Source organism: Pristiophorus japonicus, chromosome 4 (assembly GCF_044704955.1).
Source record: "Pristiophorus japonicus isolate sPriJap1 chromosome 4, sPriJap1.hap1, whole genome shotgun sequence".
NCBI lineage: Eukaryota > Metazoa > Chordata > Chondrichthyes > Pristiophoridae > Pristiophorus > Pristiophorus japonicus.
In genome coordinates this window covers 12603344-12620874 of record NC_091980.1, presented here as the reverse complement: position 1 = coordinate 12620874, position 17531 = coordinate 12603344, and the positions used below count along the sequence as shown (strand labels likewise).

General features: G+C 41.5%; 1 protein-coding gene across 4 annotated transcripts in view; it reads right to left on the bottom strand.

Moving 5' to 3' along the window:
* Positions 1 to 528: 528 nt before the first annotated feature.
* LOC139262840 (protocadherin gamma-A11-like) overlaps positions 529 to 17531 on the bottom strand; it is a 338634-nt gene continuing 321631 nt past the window's right edge. For all 4 annotated transcript variants that reach the window (XM_070878020.1, XM_070878017.1, XM_070878019.1 and 1 more), the window contains one exon: positions 529 to 4428. In XM_070878020.1, coding sequence (XP_070734121.1) covers positions 4151 to 4428 — 278 coding nt within the window. In that variant the 3' untranslated portion in view covers positions 529 to 4150. The remainder of the gene's footprint in view (positions 4429 to 17531) is intronic.

The following is a 17531-nucleotide window of genomic DNA, read 5'->3' as shown; positions in this document are numbered from 1 at the left end:
TGAACTTAATCAATGGCAGAGCAGACTTGAGGGGCCGAATATCCTACTCCTGCTCCTAATTCTTATGTTCTTATGGATTAAATACCTGCATAAACCCAGAGCTCACTGAATAGCATTTTGTATTGAAAACCTTGAATTATTTTGTACATTTCTGATAAGAGTACATTGAGACCATTATATTGTCCCCACCACTGCTTGAGATAGATCAATTACAAATAAGGGATTGAATCCGGAATCTTCCTGCCCGGTATGGATTAGTAGCACCTCACATAACACATAATGCCACATGTAGCACAACGTTATCATTTACTTAGTGAGTTGTGGAAGGAGATCTGGTTGATCATTTTAAGAACAGATGTATCATGCTTCTACATGTTAAGTTCACTAACTTTAACTGACATTTAGGTCACTGATATAAGGTTGCTTTGATTATGTTATTTTCTATTGTAGGGACATCATTACCTAAAGATTTTTAGATGTCGAAAAGATCAGAAGGCACACAACAGCCATTCTCTAAGGCATTGTCCAAAATGTTTTTATTCCAAGCCAAGTACACAGCACTTATAAATCACCACAAATCCTCACCTAAAATGTAGTTAGTGAGCCGTTTCACAGGATCAAAATGTAAAACTTCTTATGCTTTTCTTGTAGCTCTGGCATCAAACAATGCCACCTGGATTATACTATCCAAAAGCAGAAAAGTCTGCTGAAACTCTCATTCTTGCCTTTTTTTATCACTGGACCAGACTATTACAAAGCTCTCTTCGCCAGCCTCCCATCTGCCACCCTCTAAAACTTGAACTCATCCAAAGCTCTGCTGTCTGTATCCTAAATCGCGCCATGTTCCATTCACCCATCACTTCTATACTTGCTGACCTACATTGGCTCCCTGTCTGGCAATGCCAGGATTTTAAAATTCTCATTGTTGTTTTCAAATCCCTATATGGCTTCGCCCCTCCCTCTTCCTGTAACCTCTTGCAGCCTTACAACCTCCTGAGATCCCAGCGCTCCTCTAATTCTGGTCTCTTGCACATCTTTGATTAAAATAGCTCCATCATTGACGGCCATATGTCAGCTACCTGACCCCTAAGCCCGAATTCCCTTCCTAAACCTCTCTGACTCTCTTTTCTCCTTTAAGACACTCCTTAAAACCTATCTCATTGACTAAGCTTTTGGTGACATGCCCTACTATCTCTTTTTGTGGCACAGTGTCAAATTTTATTTTATAATGCTCCTGTGAAGTGCCTTGGGACAGTTTACTATATTAAAGGTGCCATATAAATGACAGTTTTTGTTACAGTTTCATCCAAAACTCACAGTAAAACTGCAAATGCACAATAAAACATTTATTAGCTCATTTGTTACATGCTTGTACTCACTGTGTGTTGTCTATCTCATCTGCATGCACACATTTGATTTAGTTACCAGTAGAATGCATCAAGTTAAAGGATATTGTTCTTTTACTATGAATTAGACAGAACAGTGCCAATTTCACATTATGATTAACGGTTTTTGTTGGTGAATCTTTCTAGGAGAATATCGCAAGGGCAAATTGGCTCTCCTTGAAAGAGTATGGAATTCTTCTGGATTCTCACAAGAAAAGGGGGCTCTGATAATTGTGCTATTGATTCATTCATAGGGCCAATTGGAAAGTCTCCCAATTTCCCATATAGCCACCTGCCCCAGGAAACAAGAGAATGAGAGATTGTAGCAAGTCCACACAGAATGCAACATTTCTGGGTGAGATTACAGTTCCATGCAATTTAACTTGACTGTGTAAGTATAAAAGCTTTGGTATGTGTTTTGTTATGTGGATGTTGTTGATAGTGGGAAACATTTCTATTAGTCTTGAAATACAGCCAACATTTTTACAACAAACACTAAATCAAACTGTATCTGAACCACTCACACTTGAGTTCATCCAAGATTCTGATGCCCCTAACCTAACCTCCATCAAGTTCTGCTCACCCATCATTCCTGAGAACGTTCACCTACATTGAGTACTGATCCACCAATGACTCAAATTTCAACATCTCATCTTCATAGTTAAATCCCTCCATGGTTTTTCCTCTGCATATCTCTGTAACCTCCTTCAGCCCTCCAACACTGAAACATAGAAACATAGAAATTTACAGCACAGAAGGAGGCCATTTCTGCCCATCATGTCCACGCCAGCCGAAAAAGAGCCGCACGGTCCTTGGTCAGCAGCCCTGAAGTTTACATTTAAACCTGTGAACAATGACGGAAAGTCAAAGAGGACCCAGCCCAACCAGTCCGCCTCACACAACTGCAACACCCCTTATACTGAAACATTCTACACTCCACCCCAACCAGAGCCATGTGATCTCCCGGGACAGGCAAAAACCAGATAAAAACCCAGGCCAATTTAGGGGGAAAGAAATCTGGGAAAATTTCTCTCCGACCCATTCAGGCGATCGAAGCTAGTCCAAGAGATCACCCTGGCCGCATTCAATGCCCTGCAGTACTTACCATTACTGAGCACTCTGCGTTCCTCCATCTCTGGCCTATTATGTACCGCCACTCCCATCATCCCAGCAATGGTATCCATGTGTTCATCTATCTATGCCCTAAGCTCTGCAATTCCCTCATTAAACCTCTCCCCATCACTATAACTCTCACCTCCTTTAAGATGCTCCTTAAAACCTACCTCTTTGACCAAGCTTTTGGTCACCCATCCTAATATTCCTTCTTTGGCTCGGTTTTTTATAATTATGTTCCTTTAAAGTGCCTTAAGATGTTTACCTACTTTAAAGCTGCTATATCAATGCAAGGTTTTGCTGTTGAATAAGAGCAGCAGTTAGAACTTTGGTGATCAGCCCTAAAAGGCTAAATATGTCCCTCACATAACTACCTATGGCATAGAACAAGAATAGATGAGCAGATATCAAGAATTAATAAAGAGCTACTTTAGTTAAAAAATAATACTTATCTGTGTGCAGAAAGTTGTAAAGCTGTATGGTAAGTAGTGAAGTATGTAGTCATTAATAAACACATACATGGTAAAGATTGTCCTGATCACGTTTACTTACACATGCAAAAACAGAATACATCTGAAAATAGACTAAGCATAAAAGATTACATTAGACGTTATTGAGAAAGAAAGCCACCTTTGGTACAAATGTAACAAAAATGCATAGTTTACCGCAGGTGATTGAAAAAAAAAATGACGTATTTTGTGATTACTGATGTCAAGAATGTACAATATGCTTCAGATGAATATTAAGCAGCAACAGTCTGACCGAGCTAAGGTGAAGGTTTCATCCACATTCTGTGAGATACACAGGGGTGTATTTTGCTCCGCATGTAAAGTTAAAGAAAATTCTTTCACAAAGCTTTCAATGGTTTATATTAACAGTTTACGAAGATTATTTTCTTCAACTTTAGACATAGAGGAAAATATATCCAACTGTCAGCTGTTTGAATACCATAAAAGAAACGGCAAACACATGCTGTTCTTTAATCCAAGTCACCGTTTGTTGAGACTTGGAGAAACTGCAGCCATTAGTTTGGCATGACATGCATTGATTCAAGAACTGCTTAATTCAAATTCCCGTGGAATAAAACTGCTTATGCATTGGCACTGGAAATAATCACTGCTTAATACAGGTTTCAGATTTTGTGTACATTTGTTTTTACTCAATTCGGATGCATTCTGATTGTTTCTCCAGCTGGTTATTTCAAGATTTAATCAATATTCACTAACGTCATGTATAATTTTTCACTTTAAACATGTATAGTACAGTTAATCTGTTCTGTAGTCAGACCCTGGGATAAGACACTAAGGGTGTATAAATTGATAATACATGTTTCACAAAAGGGCATTGTCTTAGATGGCATATTAGCAAAAAGCTGTTATTTTATAGTTTGTTTTAATTTGTTTTTACCATTGACTTTCATGTGTTACAGTTGAACATATAAGAAATGAGAGTTGGTTGACACAAGAAGTAGAGCCAAGCTAAATTAAACCCTTGAACTAGAATTATAAAACATCCAAGACAAACAAATTAGCGTTTGAGTGTACACATCAATACCTGTTCCAAATGTGACATTAAATTTACAGAACCCTTGTGTCTACCCTGATGATCTGACCTGGATACTGAGAGTTCTCAGATTGCTGGGACAAATGGTGTTACTCATTTTGTGGCTCCTCATTGGTAGCTTTGCTTTCTCGCTTTTCTGATCGTTTACTGCGCTTCTTCTTCTTTTTAGTGGAAGAGGCAGAATGTTGCCCGTCCTGCTTGGCAAGTTGGTCCTGCTTGCTGGACAGCATGACTGGAGTGCCTCCCATGTAGATATTAGACTGATACTCATCAGGTTCCATGTTTTCAAGATGCTGCGATCCAAACCTGGGAGCCCAGGTGGGTATGCCATCTTCCAGATCTGGAGATGCTTTAATGTAGTCCACATCTGTTAAATAAATTACACATGAGCATAATTATCATTGGGGATAAGAGTAGATTACCATTACTAGTAAGAGTAATGAACTCATTGAATGGCGGTGCAGGCTAGAAGGGCCGAATGGCCTACTCCTGCACCTATTTTCTATGTATCAAAACAGAAATATCTTCCTGCATTTTCAAGTACTTCCAGAAGACCAACATAATTTTAAGCCATGCTGGTAATTTACCTTTGGTACTGTCCATGCTAGTTGCAATATATTCTTATATATTTACAAAATGGTGATAGAGTTGAGAGCTAGAAACGTGAAAACTCGTTCTATAGAGCCACGTAATGACCACATGCTGTACCTATATTGTTACAATCAAAATAGAAAAAATTGAATGGAAAATGTGACAATTTCCAATGCTAATATTGACAGAGAAGAGTGAGGGAAATTTGTGACAACAGACAGTACATTTATGGACACTCTATGCAAGATTTTAAATAGTAAGATATAGACATGCAATAACTTTTGATGTGCCATCGATGTGTTGAAGTAACAATTTCTTTCTCAGTATAATGGCTGAATCACAACTTCTTGATCTTCATATCCTTCAACAGGGATAATGAAAGTCTTTCTTTTTTCAGTTCATCAAAGAAATAATCCTAGAAATTATGTTTACTGTACAAATACTAATGATTTGGTGTGAAATGTATTTTATATTTTAATGGAAGTGTCAACATATTCATTTTAAATGGGTTAATGCATGGTTTAACATAACAAAAGGAATTTCTTAAGAACATGAAATTGTCATACAGACTAATTTCTAAGATATATTTTCTTTGTGTCTCTCATACATCCGCCCAACAAATATCTCCAAGCTAAGTTCTGGTTCATTTATTGATATTCTTGCCCTTCCTATCTCCTCTGCTTGCAATAAATCTGATTTCCTCTTTCGTGCCAAACAGTTCTTATCCCCTCAATAACTCCTGCCTCTCTTTATAGCAGAAATTCACCCAAAATTTGAACATTGCCTATAAGTATGGGATGCCTCTTCTAAAACTATCCTTGCATGTCATTGAATAGTTCTTCCACCCATCACCTCAAGCCTCCAATATTTTTTTCTACCACAACTTGTCTTATTTATAGTTAAGCAGTGTTATACAATAAATGCTTTTTTGAACTTTTCTTGCTTGATCCTCCGAAGATAGAGTTAAACTGTTCTATACATTCTTCATCCTCCCACATTCCTTCTCATTGTATTGAAATTATGACGCACTGCACCATGTTCTATTCCATTACATTCTTCCCCAGGATCTAAAAATTGTGGAACCACTTGGCTCCCCTTGTCAGATCAGCGATGGCTCAGTGGGTAGCGCTCTCGCCTCTGAGTCAGAAGGTTGTGGGTTCAAGTCCCACTCCAGAAACTTGAGCACAAAATCTAGGCTGACTTTCCAGAGCAGTACTGAGGGAGTGCTACACTGTCGAAGGTGCTGCATTCTAGATTAACATTATACCGCAGTCCTGTCTACTCTCTCAGGTGGACATAAAAGATCCTATGACATTATTTTGAAGAAGAGCAGGGGAGTTAACCCTGGTGTCCTGGGCAATATTTATTCCTCAATCAACATCACAGATGATATGATCATTATCACATTGCTGTTTGTGCGAGCTTGCTGTGCACAAATTGGCTGCCGCGTTTCATACATTACAGCAGTGACTACACTTCAAAAGTACTTCATTGGCTGTAAAGCTCTTTGAGATGTCCAGTGGTCATGAAAGGCACTATAGAAATGCCAGTCTTTCTTTCTTAGTATTACTTCCAACTACTAAGTGCAGTAACCTGCAGGGAGCAGCGCGAGTCCGGGGTCGGCGAGAGGCCTATAAAGGCCAGCGGGAGCTCGGAGCAGCGCGAGTCCGGGGTCGGCGAGAGGCGTACCGGTGCAGCTACAGGGAGAAGGCAAAAAAACAAAGGTGACGTCACAGCCTAGGGGGTAAGTGATTGGCTGGTGATTGGTGAGTAGTTTTTCTTTTTCTTCTTATATTGGTCAGTAACTTTTAACATTGTTATTACCAGTTTAAGTGTATCTAAGGGTTAAGACATGGCAGGAGAGCTCGGTCGGGTGTTGTGCTCCTCCTGTACCATGTGGGAACTCAGGGACACTTCCGGTGTCCCTGACGACTATGTGTGCGGGAAGTGTATCCGCCTCCAGCTCCTGACGGTCCGCGTTACGGAATTGGAGCTGAAGGTGGATTCACTCTGGAGCATCCACGATGCTGAGAATGACGTGAGTATCACGTGTAGTGAGTTGGTCTTACCGCAGGGAAAGGGTCCACAGCCAGATAGGGAATGGAAGACCAGCAGGAAGAGTAGAGCAAGGAAGGTAGTGCAGGGGTCCCCTGCGGTCATCCCCCTGCAAAACAGATACACCGCTTTGGGTACTGTTGAGGGGAATGACTCATCAGGGGAGGGCAGCAGCAGCCAAGTTCATGGCACCCTGGGTGGCTCTGCTGCACAGGAGGGCAAGAAAAAGAGTGGGAGAGCGATAGTGATAGGGGATTCAATTGTGAGGGGAATAGATAGGCGTTTCTGCGGCCGCAACCGAGACTCCAGGATGGTATGTTGCCTCCCTGGTGCAAGGGTCAAGGATGTCTCGGAGCGGGTGCAGGACATTCTGAAATGGGAGGGAGAACAGCCAGTTGTCGTGGTGCACATTGGTACCAACGACATAGGCAAAAAAAGGGATGAGGTCCTACGAAACGAATTTAAGGAGCTAGGAGCTAAATTAAAAAGTAGGACCTCAAAAGTAGTAATCTCGGGATTGCTACCAGTGCCACGTGATAGTCAGAGTAGGAATCGCAGGATAGCGCAGATGAATACGTGGCTTGAGCAGTGGTGCAGCAGGGAGGGATTCAAATTCCTGGGGCATTGGGACCGGTTCTGGGGGAGGTGGGACCAGTACAAACCGGACGGTCTGCACCTGGGCAGGACTGGAACCAATGTCCTCGGGGGAGTGTTTGCTAGTGCTGTTGGGGAGGATTTAAACTAATATGGCAGGGGGATGGGAACCAATGCAGGGAGACAGAGGGAAACAAAAAGGAGCCAAAAGCAAAAGACAGAAAGGAGATGAGGAAAAGTGTAGGGCAGAGAAACCCAAGGCAAAGAACAAAAAGGGCCACTGTACAGCAAAATTCTAAAAGGACAAAGGGTGTTAAAAAAACAAGCCTGAAGGCTTTGTGTCTTAATGCAAGGAGTATCCGCAATAAGGTGGATGAATTAATTGTGCAAATAGATGTTAACAAATATGATGTGATTGGGATTACGGAGACGTGGCTCCAGGATGATCAGGGCTGGGAACTCAACATTCAGGGGTATTCAACATTCAGGAAGGATAGAATAAAAGGAAAAGGAGGTGGGGTAGCATTGCTGGTTAAAGAGGAGATTAATGCAATAGTTAGGAAAGACATTAGCTTGGATGATGTGGAATCTATATGGGTAGAGCTGCAGAACACCAAAGGGCAAAAAACGTTAGTAGGAGTTGTGTACAGACCTCCAAACAGTAATAGGGATGTTGGGGAGGGCATCAAACAGGAAATTAGGGGTGCATGCAATAAAGGTGTAGCAGTTATAATGGGTGACTTTAATATGCACATAGATTGGGCTAGCCAAACTGGAAGCAATACGGTGGAGGAGGATTTCCTGGAGTGCATAAGGGATGGTTTTCTAGACCAATATGTTGAGGAACCAACTAGGGGGGAGGCCATCTTAGACTGGGTGTTGTGTAATGAGAGAGGATTAATTAGCAATCTCATTGTGCGAGGCCCCTTGGGGAAGAGTGACCATAATATGGTGGAATTCTGCATTAGGATGGAGAATGAAACAGTAAATTCAGAGACCATGGTCCAGAACTTAAAGAAGGGTAACTTTGAAGGTATGAGGCGAGAATTGGCTAGGATAGATTGGCGAATGATACTTAGGGGGTTGACTGTGGATGGGCAATGGCAGACATTTAGAGACCGCATGGATGAAGTACAACAATTGTACATTCCTGTCTGGCGTAAAAATAAAAAGGGGAAGGTGGCTCAACCGTGGCTATCTAGGGAAATCAGGGATAGTATTAAAGCCAAGGAAGTGGCATACAAATTGGCCAGAAATAGCAGCGAACCTGGGGACTGGGAGAAATTTAGAACTCAGCAGAGGAGGACAAAGGGTTTGATTAGGACAGGGAAAATGGAGTACGAGAAGAAGCTTGCAGGGAACATTAAGGCGGATTGCAAAAGTTTCTATAGGTATGTAAAGAGAAAAAGGTTGGTGAAGACAAACGTAGGTCCCCTGCAGTCAGAATCAGGGGAAGTCATAACGGGGAACAAAGAAATGGCGGATCAATTGAACAAGTACTTTGGTTCGGTATTCACTAAGGAGGATACAAACAACCTTCCGGATATAAAAGGGGTCAGAGGGTCTAGTAAGGAAGAGGAACTGAGGGAAATCTTTATTAGTCGGGAAATTGTGTTGGGGAAATTGATGGGATTGAAGGCAGATAAATCCCCAGGGCCTGATGGCCTGCATCCTAGAGTACTTAAGGAGGTGGCCTTGGAAATAGCGGATGCATTGACAGTCATTTTCCAACATTCCATTGACTCTGGATCAGTTCCTATGGAGTGGAGGGTAGCCAATGTAACCCCACTTTTTAAAAAAGGAGGGAGAGAGAAAACAGGGAATTATAGACCGGTCAGCCTGACCTCAGTAGTGGGTAAAATGATGGAATCAATTATTAAGGATGTCATAGCAGTGCATCTGGAAAATGGTGACATGATAGGTCCAAGTCAGCATGGATTTGTGAAAGGGAAATCATGCTTGACAAATCTTCTGGAATTTTTTGAGGATGTTTCCAGTAAAGTGGACAAAGGAGAACCAGTTGATGTGGTATATTTGGACTTTCAGAAGGCTTTCGACAAGGTCCCACACAAGAGATTAATGTGCAAAGTTAAAGCACATGGGATTGGGGGTAGTGTGCTGACGTGGATTGAGAACTGGTTGTCAGACAGGAAGCAAAGAGTAGGAGTAAACGGGTACTTTTCAGAATGGCAGGCAGTGACTAGTGGAGTGCCGCAAGGTTCTGTGCTGGGGCCCCAGCTGTTTACATTGTACATTAATGATTTAGACGAGGGGATTAAATGCAGTATCTCCAAATTTGCGGATGATACTAAGTTGGGTGGCAGTGTGAGCTGCGAGGAGGATGCTATTAGGCTGCAGAGTGACTTGGATAGGTTAGGTGAGTGGGCAAATGCATGGCAGATGAAGTATAATGTGGATAAATGTGAGGTTATCCACTTTGGTGGTAAAAACAGAGAGACAGACTATTATCTGAATGGTGACAGATTAGGAAAAGGGAAGGTGCAACGAGACCTGGGTGTCATGGTACATCAGTCATTGAAGGTTGGCATGCAGGTACAGCAGGCGGTTAAGAAAGCAAATGGCATGTTGGCCTTCATAGCGAGGGGATTTGAATACAGGGGCAGGGAGGTGTTGCTACAGTTGTACAGGGCCTTGGTGAGGCCACACCTGGAGTATTGTGTACAGTTTTGGTCTCCTAACTTGAGGAAGGACATTCTTGCTATTGAGGGAGTGCAGCGAAGGTTCACCAGACTGATTCCCGGGATGGCGGGACTGACCTATCAAGAAAGATTGGATCAATTGGGCTTGTATTCACTGGAGTTCAGAAGAATGAGAGGGGACCTCATAGAAACGTTTAAAATTCTGACGGGTTTAGACAGGTTAGATGCAGAAAGAATGTTCCCAATGTTGGGGAAGTCCAGAACCAGGGGTCACAGTCTGAGGATAAGGGGTAAGCCATTTAGGACCGAGATGAGGAGAAACTTCTTCACCCAGAGAGTGGTGAACCTGTGGAATTCTCTACCACAGAAAGTAGTTGAGGCCAATTCACTAAATATATTCAAAAGGGAGTTAGATGAAGTCCTTACTACTCGGGGGATCAAGGGTTATGGCGAGAAAGCAGGAAGGGGGTACTGAAGTTTCATGTTCAGCCATGAACTCATTGAATGGCGGTGCAGGCTAGAAGGGCTGAATGGCCTGCTCCTGCACCTATTTTCTATGTTTCTATGTTTCTATGTTACGGACCTAGAGCTGGTAATTGGGATTAGACTGGATGAACTTTTGCTGGATGGCACAAATATAATAATAAGTACTGAAGGGAATAGAATACGGCCAGGGTGATCTCCTGGACTAGTTTCGATTGCCTCGATGGGTCGGACAGAAATTTTCCCAGATTTCTTTCTCCCCAAATTGGCCTGGGTTTTTACCTCTCCCTGGAGGTCGTATGGCTCTGGTTGGGGTGAAGTGTAGAATGTTTCAGTGAAAGGGGTGTCGCAGTTGTGTGAGGCAGACTGGTTGGGCTGGGTGCTCTTAGCCTTTCCGTCATTGTTGATGGGTTTATATGTAACCTTTAGGACTGCTGACCAAGGGCCGTGCGGCTCTTTGTCGGCAGGCACAGACACGATGGGCAGAAATGGCCTCCGTCTGCACTATAAATTTCTATGTTTTATGTTTCTACTACTTTACGTCAGGCTTTATCAAATTTCAAATGTCTAACTACACATTACTTTAAATATTGTTAACCTGAATAACTTCCTGAAATATGGATCTAGATTCTTGCTTTAAATGTCTGCTTGTCTCAATGGTAGCACTCTTGCCTCCAAGTCAGATGTTGTGGGTTCAAACTCCTTGGCAGTTCTTGGTCATGCAATGTAGCTAACACTTCATTGCACTACGGAGGTAGGTGTTCTTCCGATACAACAGTGAACTGAACAGGCAACAATCTGCCTCTTCCACAAAGAAGAAACGCATGAAAAACAGAAATGCAAGAGAACAAATGTATCTCTCTTCCTATTATCTGCCTCATTCCTGTTTCCTCCTCCCAATCTGAATCCAATTTTTATCCGCTCCTCTATCTCTATTTGACCTGAAAGCTGTACTTGGTCTTGATTCCCCATAAAAGATTGTCTAATATACTTATTTCTTTATTTCTGCTTTGCCTTTTCTTTATTTTCCTTTTTCAACCACTCTCTGATATGATTGCCTTTGGCTAGGCATAATTCTGCATATTCTTTTAAGAAGATCAATGCTTTCCTTTTTGCTCAGTTAAATATACCCACCAAAATTCATAATTCAATTTTTTAATGTCAAGATACAGCAAATGCCTCAATGCAGCTACTGTTATCTATGACTCATAAATTAATATTATCCATTAACACACATATACACATAAATTAACCACAGAAAGCAATAACACGCTCAAGTAACCATTTCTGATTTCCCACATATCAATTCTAAAGAAGAAAGTTATTACTAGGTCGTATTTTTGCATTGTTTTCTACACCATGATTATTATTTATGCAAGAAAGAATTGGAAGAACGTTGGGAACAAGAAAACACAACTCAGTTCTTGAAGCTTGTTCCACTATAGTCTTATTTATCTGAACCAGTCTTTCAGTACAATTTTAGATTTTCCATTTGTGTTTACTCATGCTTTAACTTAAACCATCTCAACATAATCAAGGCCTTGACCTAAGGCTATATTCATAATTTTTTCCTGATTTAGAAATCTGTCAGCTATGGAAAACCTGCTTTAGGCAATCCTCTGCACACAGTTATCTGTTACAAAAAATTAATTGTTTTTATTAATAAATAAATTATATTTATATAGCACCTTTCATTTCTTCAGGATGTCTCACAGAATCTTCATAGTCAATGCGTTATTTTTCAGTTCCAATCACCAGTGTATTGCAGGCAAACACAGTAGCCAATTTGTACATAGTACAGTCCCAGAAACAGGAATAAGATAAATGATGAGTTAAATTACTATGATGATGCTGGTTGATGAATATATTGTGGCCAGGATGGTGAGAAAACTCGACTCCTCTTCAAATAGAGTTGGGCTGTTTTACATTGATCTTCAGAGGGAGACAGGCCATAATTTAGTGTAGATGGATAGGAGGGAGAGGAGGCGAAGAGGGGAGATGATTTGGAAGAAGCTAGAAGAAGATAAAAGGAGGAGCTACAGAGAGAGGAGAGAGGGAAGAAGGAGAGGGGAAGTAAAGAAAATGAGACAGAGGCAGAGGAAGGTGCGGGCGAACACAATGGATGCTCAAAAGCATAGACTGCTCCACAGTGACACTGATATTAGTTTCTCCAGGGATCCCCTGATCATCTGCCAAAGCTTCGGCAGAAGATCCATGAAACCACTGAGCAATGGTGAAGATATGTGATGGCAATGTCACAATGGATGATCGGTCGAACCCCTGAGAAAATTCAATCCCGCAGTGTTAATTTCATGTTGACATATTGGTAATGGATTTGCCCTTAATGATGCTGGACTTAGGAGTTTTCAATGCATTCAGAAACAGGATATTGTGAACCACTCAGCATTTTAGACGTGTGATGGATGTGAACAGTGAGTCTTTGAAACGTTGATTCAACACACATTTCTACCCCACTGTAATGTTGAGGTCATCCAAAACTCGGCTGTCCATACCCGACTCGCAACAAGTCCCATTCACCCATCACCCCTGAGCTCGTTGACCTATATTGGCTCCCGGTTAAGCAACATCTCGATTTCTGAATTGTCATCCTTGTTTTCAAATCCCTACATGGCCTCATTCCTCACTATCTCTGTAATCTCCTTCAGCCCCAAAATCACCCCTCCTCCCCACCCCCCACTGCCCCTCCCAGCCCCCAAGATATCTGTACTCCTCAAAATGTGCCCTCTTGAGCATCTCCGATTAAAATCTTTTCAGCCATTGTTGGCCGTGCCTTCAGCTGTCTAGGCTCTGGAACTCCCTCCCTAAACCTCTCCGCCTCTCTACCTCTCTTTATTCCTTTAAGACACTCCTTCAAACCTATGTTCATCTGCCTGATTTTCTTATATGTCTCGGTGTCAATTTGTTGTCTCATAATACTCCTGTGAAGCGCCTTGGGACGCTACCTTAAAGGCGCTTTAGAAATTCAATTTGATGTTATTGCTTCCATATTATATCATCTACTGTAGTTTCCCGTAAACATTCATAATGTTTAATTAGGAGGCAAATAGGATAATTAGAGCATGTAAAAAGATAAGTCAACATAATCAAAATGCCACAATAGCATAATAACATGGCATTTTCTTATAATTTAATTGTGTGGTGTTTGTTTTGTGCCAGCAGAAAGATGTTATTTTCATTTTATTAATTTAAGGGAGATTAGAAACCAAGCCTTAGATTTAAGCACCAGGCGGTGGCAACGAGTGGAATGCGTACCCTTTCAAATATTTCAGATGAGGCGTTAATTCGAAACCCCATCTGCTCTATCAGGTAGATGTAAAAGATCCCATCGCACTATTTTGAAGAAGAGCAGGGGAGTTAACCCTCAATCACTAAAAAAACAGATTATCTTGCCATTTCCACATTGCTGTTTGCAGAAGCTTGCTATGCACAAATTGGCTGCAGCGTTCTGTACATTACAAAAATGACTATACTTCAAAAGTACTTCACTGGCTGTAATGCACTTTGGGATGTGAAAGGTGCTCTATAAATGTAAGTCATTCTTTCTTTATCTTTCCTGCAAGCGGAAGGTCCAGTGCATTTCAAGGGCTGGGCCTCATTACCGTTCAGTTGGCAAGCTGGATGGCTCAAAAGGGTATCCGATTACAGCAGGGTCCAGGTTGGTGCAATGTTGATGTAATAGCCAATCCAACTAGGTAGGCAGCTAGGTAAAGTGGGGTGTGGTCGTGATGATGGGGAGCTGATTTTCACCAATTTTGTCCCTTTTTCGATTATATTCATTCACGATATGGTGCACATTTATAGGTAACTACGATCCTTCAGCACCTTGCACACATGTGTGTCCTTTGAGCCCGAGCAGCGGGAATGAGAGCCATTATATTATTCGACTATTGGGTACAGATAGTTGCAGATGATATTGTCCTCATCCAAAATGTATAGATAGGCAACTTTACTTTTCAGCAGGACACTGGACAGTAAATATTTTCAAGAATGACTTCAGGTATGAGGAAATACAATTATGTGGATAGACTAGAGTTGCTGGGGTTGTTCTCCTTGGAGCAGGGAAGGCTAAAAGGAGATTTGATAGAGGTGTTTAAAATCATGAAGGAATTAAATAAAGTAAATATCGAGACCCAATGGCCGAAGGGTCGATAAACAGAGGGCACAAGATTTAAAGTGAGTGGCAAAAGAACGGAGGTGACATGAGGAAAAAAAACATTAGGCATAAGTCTTTGGAATGCCTGATAGGGTTGTAGATGCAGATTCAAAAGTGAGTTTGGATAAATAATTGAAAAGGAAAAAAATTGAAGGAATATGGGGGAAAAGCGAGGGGAGTGGGACTAATAGGATTGCTCTTCAAAAGAGCCAGTGCAGACTTGATGGGCCGAATGGCCTAATTCTGTGCTGTACAATTCTATGATTTTATGATAAGGAACATATACCCTTCAGCCAAAGTTTCCTCCCTTGGTACAGGACATCAGGGTGAAATTGGCTAAGGGGACAGCGAATCAACAACCCATTTTACATTCTTTGCCATTGAAATCGGGCAAGCTACAAAGCGAGCTGCTGCTTCTCTATTACCCATTTCGCACTACCACTGAAAAGCAATTTCACCCTCATTGAAACTATTTTTATTGACCATTCGACTGTCACAGCTAATTCAGCAGAGACTGAGATTAGGACCAGAAACTTCTGGTCTGCATGGCTGGGCTTTGTACACTTATTATTATGCTGTTTCTACTAACTGTGCCATTGGAAGAGTTTCCTAATTTCCATCTCAACCGTTGATCCTTAATAGAGTAGGCACCGCTGCTAAAATATATATATTTTTAATTCTTACATTTTCCTTGTAGCGTTTAAAAAACATTCACAGTTGCGTTTATATATTCATGAAGTTTTTAATTTTATGCGCCCTGGTTCTTTAGTGAACAAAAGGCTAATTATTTTGATGCTGCTTTCTTTGACAAATGAAAAAGAAATTAATTCTATTTGATGGAAGATGTTAAAGATTGGCTGCAGGCACAATGTGTTAGTAAATTTGGAACTGGTCAGTTGAGAAATATCTTAATTAGCTTCAGAACTAATTGTAGTGCTGGAACAATAAACTCTGACTGCTTTACTTAAATTGTATAGGATTAAATTGGATGTTAGAATGGATTGTATCTGCAGCCCTTTTCCTGTTGGTTCAGTGCCAAAATATGCAATGCCTGCAGAAGTGCCAGTCTGGCAAATGCGTGGCCTAAAAATTTGGCATATCACCTGTTTTGGTGGTGCTAAATGCCCTTCTAAGCATCCAATATGGCAGGCAGGAATTGCATGCTCAAAAGAGATGTGCCACCTGCCATATTGGCAATGGCCAACAAATTGGCATGCAGTATCTATACCTGAAATAGGTGTTAGACATTTTGTAAATGCAAATAACGGGCCTAGCAGCTGTTTGAGATCCTCACTGCAAGTTTGGTTTGCCTTTAGCCCTGGCAGTTGAGTATACATGCATAATTGCCCAGCCCCCAATCACTGACCCAGCCACCGATTACCACTCCGGCCACTGATCGCCCCTTCACCCCATCGCCCACCATTCCTTCCTCCTGCATATTTTTCAGGCAGCTGGAAGAATTTTAAAAGAGTGAACAGTTTCATTTATTTCCTTCACTGTATTTTTATGGTAACTTTTACTGACAACTCTTTAATAGGCAGTTTTCATATGTCCTTAGTAATGTTTCATTGGAAGTTCTGATAACTGTTTTTGAAAGGGAATATTATGTACCCATTGTAAATCTGTGTGAGGAGGACACAAAAAATCTGCAAAAGAACATACACAGGCTAAGTGAGTGGGCAAAAATTTGGCAGATGGATTATAATGTTGGAAAGTGTGAGGTCATGCACTTGGGCAGAAAAAAATCAAAGAGCAAGTTATTATTTAAATGAAGAAAGATTGCAAAGTGCTGCTTTACAGCAGGACCTGGGTGATACTTGTGCATGAAACACAAAAGTTTAGTATGCAGGTACAGCAAGTGATCAGGTAGGCCAATGGAATCTTGACCTTTATTGCAAAGGGGATGGATTATAAGAACATAAGAACATTAGAACATAAGAAATAGGAGCAGGAGTAGGCCATACGGCCCCTTGAGCCCGCTCCGCCATTCAATACGATCATGGCTGATCTGATCATGGAAGCAGGTCCACCTCCCTGCTCGCTCCCCATAACCCCTTATTCCCTTATCATTCAAGAAACTGTCTATTTCTGTCTTAAATTTATTCAATATCCCAGCTGCCACAGCTCTCTGATGCAGCGAATTTCACAGATTTACAACCCTCAGAGAAGAAATTTCTCCTCATCTCTGTTTAAAATAGCCGGCCCCTTATTCTAACATTTTGCCCTCTAGTTCTAGTCTCCCCTATCAGTGGAAACATCCTCTCTGCATCCACCTTGTCAATCCCCCTCATAATCTTATTCGTTTCGATAAGATCACCTCTCATTCTTCTGAATTCCAATGAGTAGAGGCCTAATCTACTCAACCTTTCCTCATAAGACAACCCCCTCATCTCCAGAATCAATCTTGTGAACCTGCTCTGAACTGACTCCAAAGCAAGTATATCCTTTCGTAAATATGGAAGCCAAAACTGCACACAGTATTCCAGGTCTGGCCTCACCAATACCCTGTACAACTGTAGCAAGACTTCCCTGCTTTTATACTCCATCCCCTTTGTGATAAAGGCCAAGATTCCCTTGGCCTTCCTGATCACTTGCTGTACCTGCATACCAATCTTTTATGTTTCTTGCACAAGTTAAAGCACGGAATTCTACAGGGTATTGGTGAGGTCACACCTGGAATACTGCATGCAGTTTTGGTTTCAATATTTACGAAGGATATACTTGCTTTGGAGGCAGTTCAGAGAAGGTTCACTAGGTTGACTCCGGAGATGAGGGGGTTGACCTATGAGGAAAGGTTGAGTAGGTTGGGCCTCTACTCGTTGGAATTTGAAAATTTAAAGGTGATCTGCTCCTTGTAATGAGACAGGAAAAATAAACGATCTCCAAGTAAAAGATCCTCTCGGAATGAGTGAT